The sequence below is a fragment of the Castanea sativa genome, chromosome 9 (assembly GCF_040712315.1).
Source record: "Castanea sativa cultivar Marrone di Chiusa Pesio chromosome 9, ASM4071231v1".
Lineage (NCBI taxonomy): Eukaryota > Viridiplantae > Streptophyta > Magnoliopsida > Fagales > Fagaceae > Castanea > Castanea sativa.
The window spans coordinates 10,554,650-10,568,495 of record NC_134021.1 but is presented as its reverse complement, the minus strand read 5'-3'; the positions used below and the strand labels follow the sequence as shown (position 1 = coordinate 10,568,495).

General features: G+C 33.5%; 2 protein-coding genes across 4 annotated transcripts; both read right to left on the bottom strand.

Annotated features, from left to right (window-relative positions):
• Positions 1–257: 257 nt before the first annotated feature.
• LOC142609603 (uncharacterized) lies at positions 258–5,352 on the bottom strand. Its single transcript, XM_075781232.1, has 5 exons — positions 4,924–5,352; positions 3,797–3,932; positions 2,966–3,702; positions 1,382–1,571; positions 258–498 (listed from the first exon to the last, which is right to left on the bottom strand). Exons 1-3 carry the CDS (start codon positions 4,998–5,000, stop codon positions 3,145–3,147), a joined length of 771 nt encoding a protein of 256 aa, XP_075637347.1. The 5' UTR covers positions 5,001–5,352; the 3' UTR covers positions 258–498; positions 1,382–1,571; positions 2,966–3,144.
• Positions 5,353–9,276: 3,924 nt separating this feature from the next.
• On the bottom strand, positions 9,277–11,846 carry LOC142609614 (glucosamine 6-phosphate N-acetyltransferase-like). Of its 3 annotated transcripts, XM_075781242.1 has the most exons (3): positions 11,708–11,842; positions 10,066–10,144; positions 9,277–9,949 (listed from the first exon to the last, which is right to left on the bottom strand). In XM_075781242.1, exon 3 carries the CDS (start codon positions 9,905–9,907, stop codon positions 9,434–9,436), a length of 474 nt encoding a protein of 157 aa, XP_075637357.1. In that variant the 5' UTR covers positions 9,908–9,949; positions 10,066–10,144; positions 11,708–11,842; the 3' UTR covers positions 9,277–9,433. The 3 variants fall into 3 exon arrangements, with proteins under 3 accessions (XP_075637357.1, XP_075637355.1, XP_075637356.1); XM_075781240.1 differs by lacking the exon at positions 10,066–10,144 and having other exon boundaries at positions 11,708–11,846; XM_075781241.1 differs by lacking the exon at positions 11,708–11,842 and having other exon boundaries at positions 10,066–11,662.
• Positions 11,847–13,846: the final 2,000 nt, after the last annotated feature.

The following is a 13,846-nucleotide window of genomic DNA, read 5'->3' as shown; positions in this document are numbered from 1 at the left end:
GTGCACAGGAAGGGTAGTAACATTAACTGCGAAAATGACAACTCCATAGACCTTTCCTACTTATTACAATACATAGCATGGACACTGACTAATCAACCACTTTATCAACACATGCAGTGCGAAAGGCAAAGCCTGCAATTCTAACCTGGGTAAAAACCCATCACCAACACCCATAAGCAAAACCAATACCAGCTTTTAACAGACAAGTGCTGTATAAATCTGTCTAAAACTTTCAAATATGCATTGCTAGTAGAAACGATGGTGATCACATGATCAATGAATGGTATAAATTGATGCCCAAAGGTACAGAAATGTCTACAGAGAACAGATTAGTTGTTTACACCCAGGCAAGAAAAATGGATATCAGGAAGTAGGAAAATTAGCAGTTCAGAAACAATAATTCCCACCATCGCTAAGGCATTGCAAAGACATCCTATACATGGATAGTAGTATTTACCAAAAAATACAGCCCTTAAACTATTCGGGATACCAACATACCTGCATGAAAGAGCATATTTAAGCAGAGATCAGTTTTATATCTAACATCAATTCTGAAAAAGAAACAATATCTAATTATATATCTGCATAGTCACGAAAATGAAAATCTTCATATTTTCTGAATATTCTTAATACTTGTAGGGTTCAAGTCACAACATGATGTAGAACAAGGGTAGGAATATAGAGATAAAAGAGGAAAAGAAAATAAACAGAAAAAATGCTAGGCTTGACCACCTAGAATCTGCCTGAAAACCTTAGGCATCATCACCTAAGTGTGTATAACATCACCACCATACAAAGAGAAACACATACCATGAATTTCTAATTCCAATTCTAATTTCTTTCATGATTACAAGAGCACTAGTTTAATAGGGTTTCAAGGATTACATCCATATGCAATATCTAATTAAATCCCATTAAAATCTCAACATTAAAAACCAAATTCAAGAAGAAAAATAATTTCAAATTCAAAATTAAAATCAGAAATATTTTTGGTGTTCCTTGCATTACAATAGTTGAAAAAAAAAACACTATAATATGTGATCTTAAAATGATAAATATATCCTATGACCAATTAAGAAGTATAGGGATAGAATGGTGTGGTGCATAAAATACCATGATAGTAAGAAGAGCATAAAGAAATGAACAAGCTTATTGAATAGAAAAAAAATGTCTTAAAGCAAAAAGAAGCATTTAAGTGCAATAAAATAGTAAGGCATTGGTACTTAGTGATTTCATGAGCAAGCATTTCATGCAGAAGATAAGCATGGCAAAACAATACCTTTTTTTCCTACGGAGAATTCTACGTTATTTAACTAGATTGATAACTAATTCGAGTGACAGGTAGAAAAGTAAAATGAATTTTACGTGCAAATGTGCTTACCTAAAATTATGACTGTAAATAATATAATCAATATCAATGAAATTGATTTTTTATTAACTTGAACATAGAAGGGAGATCTTTGATATCTTGCCCAACATGCCCCAACCCAGTTGCACAGGATCGTAACCTTTGTCAACACACTTGAGTATATTCCTTGGGAATTGCTATATCCAGAAGCTAAATGCTGACCCTGTCAAAGAGACCCACACCAATAAGCATGAAGAAAAGTAAATCTTGATAAGGCTTAGCACTTCCATCCACAAAATATAAATCTTATTCAATCCTGCTGAAATCAGAAACGGTCAAGTGATATTCTATCTTCATGCAGAACTGAAACAAAGAAGAGTGTAACCCACATACTAAAAAGAATTTGAAAAGACATTAAATTGATGGGGGGTTTTTGAATCCCTAGCATCTTCCACTTTATTTTCTTCCTTTTTTCTTGGGAAAATATAGCCCACGTACCAACAAAACATGGATTCTGTGAATTCGCCCTCCGCTTCTTATTTATGGGTGTAGGAAATACCATTGGTCCAAGGACCATCGCCTAGCATCTTCTTAAATATCCAATAATAAAAAGTTGAAACATGGTGGTTACAAGGTTATGCCTTCTTAATTTTATTCTTTCCTTTACCAAAATAGCAAGCACGAAGGTAAGACACAATAAAATGTCTGGTAATAACATGTCGGATGAGAGATCATTGCTTCTTCTTTTTTGTTGGGTTCTTTTATTTTTTTTTTGGTGAGGGGGGGGGGGGGGGGGGGCAGTTTGGTTTAGTGGTTCATGTTTATACACTTGCAGACACAGACTCCTTAAATTTGTCATAGTGATCTCTCTTTCATCTGACAGATCATTGCAAATGAGAACTAATATTAGCCTTATTTTCCTCTTTTTCTTTTGTGTATGTTGCATGCCTCATGTACAGGGCCTGTACTCATTTTTCCTCTAGTGAATACACTTTTATTTCTTATCAAATAAGAATAATCATCATAATATGCATCCTATAGCAGCATTTCAAAATTAAATGTAATGCATGACTTTGTATCTCAGAAAAAATGATGATAAGATACTTCACTACACCATATTTTCACTTTTAACAAGTGCTTTCCTACACTTTTTCAAGTGGATTTTTGGAACGCATTTGTCAGTGCAAATGGGGTCATGTCATATAGTGCAAACATAGGTTCTAGCCAAATGATAACTCAATCTTCCTTATTGTTACTTTATGTAAAGAATCCACTTTGTAGACTCTGTGGTATTTCTCCTTACTAGTGAACTGCTAGACAGAAAGAAAAATGTTTAAAAATAAAATAAAATTAACAAAAAACCCCACTTTTGCCCCTAATTTCCACTTTCAACAATTCATGAAAAAAGTTTCATAAATTTTAATGCAGCACACATCCACAAAATATCATCATTATTCTAAATAAAACCATTATGCATATATTCATTGAAATGGGACCAAAGTGCTTCCAGCAGCACTATATTCAGTATTCACTGCTTTGCTAGAGTTTGATTACCCATTTACATGGTATAAACTGCGTATATGCATTGCGTCATCAGTATGGTCTAGTTAAAATTACCTGTGCACCATAAGAAACGCTAATGTATGTTGAGGAATCCCTTTGCTCTTCTCCATCTTTTAACCTCTTCGTATAATTCCTAGTGACCCTGTTCACAGATGCTGTCCATAAGTTATTCAAGAAACCAAACACATTCAATCTGCTCTGGATTCCTCGCAACTTGTTCTCATGGAAGAAGTTTAATGTTTACGTTCATTAGCTTCAAGGTCCCAACTCTCATCTTCACCATGTCTGATACAAGAGGTCTCTTGAAGACAATCTGGTGCTTCAAAACCAAATTTTGTAGAATAATGAGAGCCCACCCTCCTCAGGTTATTCTCCTTCCTGGGATCAAGGTTGTGGTTGATATGTGAAACCCCATTAATATTCAGGTTTTCAATTTCTCTGCTGCTGTGTTCAATGAGCCCAGACGCACTGTCTTTTGAACTTGATGCTGTTGGATCAATAAATCTTTTCAACATACTACTGTCTTCTGAATCATAATGATTGAAGTTTTCGTTGGGATTTCCCCCAGAAAGAAACAATGCTAACCCATCTCTGTCTTGTTCATTCAAGTTAACCCACTCAGTATTTCTCATGGGAACTCGCAATGAAGTATCCTCCACATTTTTCTCCACATGAATGATTTGTTCCCTGATGGCTCTGACAAATTGCTTGTGTCCAGAAATTATGTCTTCCCGCATTTGAGATTTGTCTTTCATTGATGACAAGTTGACTGCTCTTTCAAAATCTTCCAACTGATTAGAGATAATAACCAGTATAAGATAAACAAAAGTAAAGAATCAAACACACACACATACATAGGACATGGAGGTCAACATTAATCTATACCTGCCATTTTGCTGTTTCAAGGGTTGTTGCAAGATCGCGCCTATGATAATCAAGTGACAAAAGAAGCTTTGGGTCTGGATGTTCAACTTGAACAAGACTTTGCTCATGCAACAAAAGTCGGAAAATTGATTCCATCCTAAATGCCAAAGTAAAACAGAGAACTGGATCAATATAACTAAAGATTCTAGGATAAATTAATATCATCCCAAATGCTAAACCAAGGCAAAGAATTAAATCATATTAACTTAATATTCTAGGAAGATGAACCTATTACACAAAAAAGGAAGTGTCTAATGCATATGCAGCGTGTGAAGTTATCGTATTTATTTGTTGTGTTAAGAGAACTACTCTAATAGTTTGTTTCTATTCTACTCCCCCTCCCTCCCCCTCAGTCCAAACTGTTCCAGAGTTTTCAAATTTCAGATTAAGAAAGCAACCAAAAAGCAAATGTGGTTTTGGTGGTGAAGTTCCAAAGAACCGTTAAGGAAGCATCTTCTTATAGCTCATACAAACTTCCAAACCCCCAACAAAGAAATTCAACTGCTGAGCCATAGGGAATCTTATCTACTATGCTTGAAATCAAAACAAGTAGCAATGTATGATCCTTAAACTTGCACTACATAATATGACAATATTAGCACCCCTAGAAGATTTGCACAACAACTCATTCCATTATTTCTTGTAAATTTCCCTAATTTTTCATTAAAACCAAAAGAACGATTATAAACAATCTGGGAAAGCAACAAATTCGCCCAATAAAAAAAGCTCAAAAGTACAACTACCCAAATACTTAACATAACACCTTTTTGCCACATAAACCTCAGATTATCATTAAACCCACAAAAAACGTTTCAAAAAGCAAACTTTCTTGCTTTATTTTCCAAAAGAACGATTATAGACAATATGGGAAAGCAACAGATTCACAAACACACACACAAACTCAAAAGTGCAACTACCTAAGTTCTTTTTTTTGTTGATCTGTATCTAAAGTGCTTAACATAACACCCATTTGCCACATAAACCTCAGATTTTCATTAAACCCACAAAGAACTTCTCAAAAGGGAAACTTTTTGCTTTCAAAAGCAATAAAAACACTTCCAAAAACGAATACAGAAAACAAAACTGACCTGTCTGCAGAGTCTTGGACAACCTCGGCTGCAGAAAACAAAGGGTCTGATTCCCATTGATTCAAGCTCGAACCCATGTCAATAATTACATTTACCCAAAACAACAAAGAAAGGAAAAAAAAAAAAAAAAATTCACACCCTCAACTTTGAAAGGAAATGGGTATGTAATGAAAGCTTAGAATCAATTATAAAAACATATTCCTCAATAAAGAAAAGGCACGTTCTTTTATAAAAAGATCAAATACTTGTAATGGAGTAGAAATGGAATTGAAAGCAATAGAATATAGTGGAAATTTTGAATCTTGAAATAGTTACAAAGAATGGTTGAGATTTGAGAGAAAATAAAAATGGAGGGTTTGGGTTTTGTGATTTAAAGTGAAAACAGAAAGGATTTTTTTTTTTTTTTTCAAGTTTTATACACAACCCAACAGGGTGTTTTTGGTTTCCATTTAAGGTGTAAATAGCTAAATAAGCAGGCTTAAAAAATAATAATAATAAACACTAAATAAGCAGGTGAAATAGTTGAAACGAAAGTGAAAGGTAAAGCTGAGGTGTACTAGCCTAGGAAAGAGCAGCCATAAAAAAAAGAGTAGCCATCATGTGTTGATATGATCACGTTATGTGGGATGCATGATCTAATTACATTTTGCCACGTCCAAAGAATTTGTAAGATTTATCAATTTATTAATAAATACAAAAATGAAAAAAAAAAAAAAAAGAGACTAGGTACCAGCCCACCCAAAGTTTATCTAATGAAAACAATCCAGGAATACATTTTTATTTTATTTATTTATTAATGCACTTGTTACAAATTTATAATTGATGCATGATAAATATAGTATAAGTGAAAGTTTATATGAGAGTAATGTTAATTCAATTACAACTTACTATATTAATCAAATTGTGGAAACTTATTTTTTGGAGGTTAACAATGATGATGCGAAGAAAATCAGTAAGCTGGATGCTTCGGACTTGAAAAGACTACTTGCTCTCTCGATGGCCTGAAAAAAAAAAAAAAAAGCGATCAAAGGTGACCGGGGTTGCCGGCCAAAAACCCTCCGATGGCAAAATTAGTTTTCTCTCTATATTTTTGGAGTTCCAACTTTTTGGGATAAGTAAAACGTACCTTTGTTTTGTTTGAATGAACGTTTATATAGTGTCCTAAGAACAATTATCAAACTTGTAATTTCTCCTGGATTTGAGGAGGTGTGAGGGTTTAGAGACAACTTCCACAATTGCTTGGGAGTTACATTTTTTCTCACCTAACTGTTGTCGGAAGTTATGTGTATAATAAGAAGTTGTACTACACGCTCAGGAATTTTCCTAAGTGTCCAGGGTTCGTCCAGAGATCCTCGTCCTGAGGATTTTCCGCCTAGCGTACCTCGCATCCTAGGGGGGGTCCTTCCTTTATGGACGACTCTTTTCATGGACGAGGTTCACGACGACATGGCGAGATTCTTGTAAAACTTGACCACACAAAACCTCATCCAAACATCTCCCTCCATAGACGAGCTTAATGGACGAGGTTCTGACAACCTTTGATTGTTTGGCCTTGCCGTGGACAACCTCCATGGGCGATTATTGGAGCTTATCCCCTATCAAACAAAATTGATAATTCCATTAAATGTGTGTTTAATTCTCCTGTCTCACATATATCATGTGATTATGGAGAGGAATTTCTTCATAATGTTCTCAAGAAGCTCACTATGAGCGTATAAATTAGAATGGTTGTTACAATTGGATCATTGGTAGAGTATGAATTAGAGTGGAAAAAAGAATTCTACTTTAAATGATTTCTTTTTTCTTTTTAGGGATAGGTAGATAGTGGAAGAATGAGAAATGAGATTCTAATCACAGACTAAGATACCATGGAAGATGTCATTACTCATAGACTATTACTTGCGCTCCAAAACTATATAAGAACCAATCAATTGTGTGGTTTGTCAAACACTAGAAATGCAATCACAATCTAAATGTCAGGAGGATAAAGTTCAAGTTCAATTTCAACAACAATGTCTTATCGACTCCTTATCTTTCTGAAAGCAGGGGCGGCGCCACCTTATGATTTTATATTTGTCTACCTTTAGAAAAATTTTTGGGAACACGCTAAATTTTTTTATGCCAATAAAATTAAATCTTGGTCCATAATTTGAGCAACTTAACAATATATTAGGGTCTTTCAAGCAAAAAGAACCACATACTTTTATATTATTTTAAGCCTATACTATGCCTTTACTTTTAGTTTTTGTTTTACTTGACACGCTGTCATTGTACGACTACTTTTCCTCAAAAACATTATAATATATATTATACAACTAATTGTCAAAGTCCCATAAATTTAGCTTTTTTCATTGTTCAACTACTTTTCTTTTTTTCTTTTACTGATAATTTTGATTAAAAAAATAGTAGTTTTAGTTAATTAAGTGAATAAACTTAAAAAGTTACTTAATTTTTATACAACATCAATTAATCATTATATATATATATATATATAAAATAAAATAAAATATTCATTTTTATGATTATAATTAAACTAGGATTGTCCATTCTAAAGAAATTTGATTAAATTTACACGAAAAGTGTCACTAAATATTATGTTTTTACATTTTGCTATCATATTATTAGTAATAAACTTATCATATTTTTATTTATACAATTCAAAATTTTATTTATTATATTATTTATGACATCACCGGTTTGACCATCGGTCGGATCTCGGTCCTACCAAAAAACCAGTAACCAGTCCCTTTTTTGATTCTTTCACCATATTGGTTTATAAAACCATGGAAAAAAACTTGAACGAAAATCTAGAAAAAAAAATTATAATAAAACCACTAAGAAGATCAATCTCATCTCAGACTAAGACTATCACTACTCCAACACCAACATGATTACGTTTTTAATTCAACAGATATTTTTAAAAAACTCCTCATTGCCTCGGTGTCTCACGGATTCACAAGTCATTAAACAATTTAAACTAAAACTAAAACTAAATCAAACCTAAAAGCTAAAAGGAAATAAGAAACTCACTTACTCTCCCCAGCCATCGCCGTCCATCCCTTTTCAGCAACACCAATAACAATCACAACTGAACTCTACAAGCTTTATATTGTAAAACTTTATATATTTGCATGTTTTTTTATTGTTATTGTTGTTGTCGTCGTCGTCAATATATAAAATTTTCTTTTTATTAGATTTTGTAATTTATGCTTCTTGAAAAATACCATAAAAAAAATTCCTAGAACTGTCACTGTTTGAAAGGGTAGAGTATTTTTTAAAAAGAAAATAACGATTAAAGGTAAATAAATCAACCAATAAAATGTTAGCGCATGTCAAACACCCAATAAGTGCAATCACAACCTAAATGTCACGAGGATAAAGTTCAAGTTCAAGTTTAACAACAATGTCTTGTTGACTTATTGTCTCCTTATCTTTCTAAAAGGTTCTGAAAGGATAGCGTATTTTTAAAAAGAGAAGAACAATTAAAGGTAAATAAACAAACCAAGACATTGTAGTGCAATTTACCATGTTGAACTTAAGATCCTTAACAGCACAAAAGCTTTCACTTTGTCACACTTTCTCCACCAGTTACAGCCTGTTTTTCGAGAGCCAAAAAGACTTTTTTTCCCCCCGGGAGAAGCTGTTTTTTTCTTTATGAAGATTAACCATCATAATAAGCACTATCTTTTGAGTTTTGACCCTATAGAAAAAAAACTTTTGAGGCATAATTGTAGGTCATACTGAATAAGCTTATAGGTCAGTACCAGCTACAGCAATTGCAAATTCAAAAAAAAAGAAAAAAAAAAAGCTACAGCAATTGCGGCAATGATTTTTGGCATTCAAGTCTTTAACACTTTGTGATTCTCAAAAAAAAAAAAAAAAGTATTTTAACACTTTGTTGTTGATGGGTTTTGCTTCTGCAAAAATAAGCAGTCCATGTAGTAATCCACGAAATCTGAAAAATAAGGTCAGGTTAATGGAAGATTCATGTTCGTCACAGCTAGTAAGGCTATTGGGGCCACGTTTACCATGCCAGCAGCAAATCGTTTTTTGATCAGTGTGCATCTGATTCTAAGGAAAAATTGATGGTTTCAGTTTTCAAATTATGTCTTCACTGCATAAAAGACAAAAGAATCAAAGCAAAATAAGCTTCAACATTTATCATCGTGTTCACTTTGCAACCAGAGATATCAATAGCCTTGACAATTTGGTCGTTACAGCTTGCTACTCCAAATATAAAGAACATGTTAAGGGTATATCAATGTACTCAAATAGTCAAATTCACATTTATAATCAAGCATTTTGATGCTAATAACAACAGCAAAACTATATCCTGTAATGGTTTTACTTCTTGGCGCAACAAAATCAACTGCAATAAAATAAGTAATCTGAATTAGACACCATGCAAAGAGAGAGTTTGCCTCATTCCAATTGAATTTTTTTTTTTCTCAAATTACAATTAGACAACAACCACTGCCAAAAATGGTTTATAAGTGATACAAAAATAAAATCAAATAAAGTACTTAACCATCTGAATTTCTTTCTGTTTAAAGCCACATTTCTCATAGAACACTTTATTCTCCAAACTGCAGTCAAGAATCATCTTATAACATCCCATCAAATGAGCATGCTCTGTGAGGAATGCAATAATTTTCTTGCCTAATTTCAACCCTCGAGCATTGGAGTCAACCACAACATCTTCAATGTGCCCAACTTTGCCACAATTCCTCAAAAACTTTTTCTCAATGAAAATGCTCCCAGTTGCAATAATTTTCCCAGAAGATTCATCTTCTATCACAGAAATAATGTGGTCATCTCCAAGGGCACTGAGCTCTTGAAATCGATCTTCAAAGTCTTTGTCAGATACAGAGTCACAAACAGTTAGTTGCCTCAGTAGCTCTATGAAACCCTTTTTTTTGTCTGAGATTTGTAATTTTCGGACTTGAAATTTCTGCTCTTCACTAGACGAGTTACTGGCATGCATTTTTTTGAAAGTACTTCAGTTGTTTGCCTAACTTATTAGGAACTGGAACCATTCATTAAAATAAATAACAAGAAAGCATTAGATCCACAAAGAGTTATAAATATTTCTTTGGAAGCACAAAAATAGCGAGTGTAATATATAAGTGCATGGGTTCTAACCAAATTGCACAGCATAACCAGCCCCTCCAAACTAAGTACAAAAAGAAGGCCTTGCCTCCCCTGTTTAAAAGCTTAAGCTCTGCTGGTTTATGAAAAACAAAGTCCAAGTCATGGCCTATGAAACTCAAAGAACTGTTGCATTGACCACACGAGTAAAAATAACATATGGATAGTTGAATTTCAAAGTCCTATTGGGGAACAACTCTATCTGCAAATAGATGTTCAAAGCAGCCCTTTGAAGCTTTGAAGAAGCATGGAGTGCAAACCTACCATCCTCCTCTAAAAAACAGCACATAGCATATGCATCAATACTATCACAAAGTTTGCATTTAACACAGAGGAAATCATAACAGATCTAGAACACTAGTAAGACCTGCGTTCACAAATATAACATCTCTAGAAGGGGATTCCTAATCAATAAGGCTGCATTTGGTAACTCTAATAAGGGAATGTATTCTAGCGGAACGCTTTCTAGCATAATGCATTTAGAAAAAATGTATTATAAAAGAATGTAATTTTCTAAAAGTTTGTGTTTGGTATTATGCTGAAAGATTTACTAAAATGTAATTATGCTGAATGAAATTGCAATTTGGTTTTAAAAAGTGTAGAAAGCATTGTTTGCCAATGACACCATAATTAAATAGGATGGCTTTAATAACATTTTTTAAGATGATCGTTAATTTTACAAGCATATACAGTCACACAACATAAAATAATGCAAATGGAAAATTGTAGTTAATTGCGTGTGTGCATGACCGCCGACCAATGTTTTACAAATTAAGTCACGGATGGAAAATGATACATAAAAATTGACAGGCATTTAAATTCACATCCATTACATAAAATCCAAAAATAAAAACGTAAAATATTGTGAATAAAAAACATAATATCATGAAAAGTTTACATCATAAATATAGTGCATCAATGATAATGAGCTTTCCCAAATCATGTTTGCTATTCTCTCTCGCTTAATGTGAACCTCCCTATTATCAATACCACCAACACCATCATTGATACCTTCATTACAACACCAAAACAATATAATACATAGACAGATCCAAGATTTACACAAAAAAACCAATTTTCCATCACATTCCTTCATTTTTTTTTTCTCAGCAATCAAACAGTGAGTTAAAACAAAAGGGCATAAGACATAGACAGTTCCAAGATATACCCATAAAAAAACCAATTTTCCATCACATTCCTTCATTTTTTTTCTCAGCAATCAAAGACTGAGTTAAAACAAAAGGGCCCAATATCTAAAAGTTGAAAACACATTACATTCCTCTATTTCTCAGCAACCAACCGGAGAATTATAATAAACAAGCATCAAAACCCACAACCCATCAAATACCCATTCACAAATAGCATAACAACAAAGCACAGAGAAAAGCAAGAATAACAAGATATGCAAGAATAAAACTTGTTCTCATCTAAATGCAATTATGCAGATTAAAACTTGTGATGGGTACAAGAGATTGGAAGCTAAAATCAATCAATTATTGTCAATCAAAGTGAAACAAACAAGATATGCAAATATTTTACAACAATATATATATATATATATATATATCAAATATGGAGTAAAATGAAAGACCCAGTTTCGAAAGAGAGAGCGTCTTGTGAGTATGCAAATTGCTACCTTGAATTTGGTCGAGCACTGTTGAGGCGAGAGCAGGAGGAGGGACCTTCAAGAGGCGAGCACTCGGCGCGGTAAAGGTGAAGCAGCCAAGGAAGAATATTACGGCGGCGAGGCGAAGCGACGACGACGTTTTGGTATTTGGAGAGTCGTCGTCGTCGTGGTGGGTAAATGATTGAAGAGACGTGAGAGAATTGTGGGCAGTGAGAGTGAGAGAGAGAGTGGTGGAAATGGTTTTTTTGTGGGGTTTGTTGGGAAAACGGAGGAGAAGAGGAAAAGGGTTTGTGGGCAGTGCACTCGAGAAGCTTTGACAAGCAGAGAAATTTATGAAGAAAGTTTCGATTTTGCAGTCCACTCCAAGCTTCGGGAAGATGTGGAAAAGCTGTGAAAAGGTTTAGAAAAACAAGAATCGAAATTAAAGGATTAAAATAACAAACAATTTTTTAAGAAAAGAAAAATATATAATTTTTTATTTTAGAAATGGGTGTCTTTGCCATAAAATAAAATAATTTATGAGATGATTTATTATTTATTGAGAAACCAAATGTACCAAACACATTGTTTTATAAATTATTTTTAAATAAAATAATTAATTATATTGACAATTTTTTATATTTTTTTATAAAAATGATACTAAATTTTTTTTAATATAATTTATTAATAATTAATAATTACTTCAAAAACTTCCGTTAACATGACCCAATTTAATGGTGAGAGTGATTCCCTAAAATGAAAAAACAAGAATAATCATATAATAGTATAATACTACTTTTTTGTTTTTTGTTTTTTTGTTTTGGAGAAGAAGTATAATACCACCTCAGTTAGGACTTGAAAGGATGAGTACCAACTCCTTTACTAGAAATTATAATTAGAATGTAAAATGTCTCATTTTTGCTTCAATATCTTGCAAAAGTATAATTAGGACCCAAAAATATTCTCAAAACCCTAATTTCTTGTAAAATACATTTTAATGCCTAAAAAGTACATTTTGAAATCCAATAGTAGTCACCTTGTCAAACTCTACTAAATAGAAACCAGGCAGGTCATCCCTCCACCTCCCTTTTGGGCATGTATTTAAATTAATATATATTAACCCATTAATTACTGTAATTAAAAAAATAAATTAGTGTATCTCATTTTCAATGTGGGATTAAACATTATTATCAATTCCTTATCTTCCATGTTAATTCTCACATATTTAAATTTATATTGTTATAATTTTTAAATTATGACACAACCCAATTATTAGATAAAAGAAACCAATGATTCTTGATAAAGTTTTTTAAAAAAAAAACTTGGAACGTGGTCTTGAAGGAAATATATAAAGTGGACTGAGAAGTTTTATTTTATTTTGATGATGCCAAGAAGATCAGAAGGCTGGATGCTTCGGACTTCAAAGGACCACTGGTTCTCTCTGCGGCCTGAGAAAGAAAGAAAAGCGAATCAAAGGCGACCGGGCTGCCGGCCAAAAATCCTCCGATGGCAAAGTTAGTTTTTCTCTCTATGTTATCTGAGTTCCAACTTTTTTGGAGTAAAAATGAACATACCTTTGCTTTGTCAGAATCAGTGTTTATATAGCGTTCCCATAGACGGTTATTGAATACTAGAACCTCTCCTGGATCCGAGGAGGCAAAAAGGATTAAATGTAACTGCCATAACCGTTTAGGAGTTACATTTCCATTTCACAACGGATACATGACAGTTATGCGTAGAATAAGGGATTATTATATTATATTCGGATATTTTCCTAAGTATGATGTCCTCGTCCTGGAATTCTGTCGAGTGTGCTTGAATTCCAATAGCATCCTCGTCCACTAATCTTTATGTGGACAAGTCCTCTCGGGATAAACCGTGCGCATCCCATGGACGAGAGAGGGAGCTTCGCCATCATCCTTAGGACGGCCTTACCCGTTACCCTCGTTCTGAGGATAACTCCTGGACGGCTGCCGAGGTGACGACCGTCCAGGAACGGCCAGCGTTTTCGTCCCACATCATATTTTATTTTATTTTTAAGATAAGTGTGTTTTGAAGACATGGATTAGTTGGAGAGTGTCCTATTTTTTAAACATTTTAAATGGAGTTGGAGATATATTTTTACCAAATTGTCTCCAAGTTTTGTCTTTATTAAATGTAGGGTCTAGA

What these genes read in the sequence shown, in the direction of transcription:
- LOC142609614 (XM_075781240.1), bottom strand. Translation starts at nt 9,907, where the DNA reads ATGCATGCCAGTAACTCGTCTAGTGAAGAGCAGAAATTTCAAGTCCGA.
- LOC142609603 (XM_075781232.1), bottom strand. Translation starts at nt 5,000, where the DNA reads ATGGGTTCGAGCTTGAATCAATGGGAATCAGACCCTTTGTTTTCTGCA. An exon ending in GTCCAAGACTCTGCAGACAG is followed by an intron (nt 3,933 to 4,923) that starts GTCAGTTTTGTT and finishes TTTGGCATTTAG; the next exon opens with GATGGAATCAATTTTCCGAC. An exon ending in TTGAAACAGCAAAATGGCAG is followed by an intron (nt 3,703 to 3,796) that starts GTATAGATTAAT and finishes ATCTCTAATCAG; the next exon opens with TTGGAAGATTTTGAAAGAGC.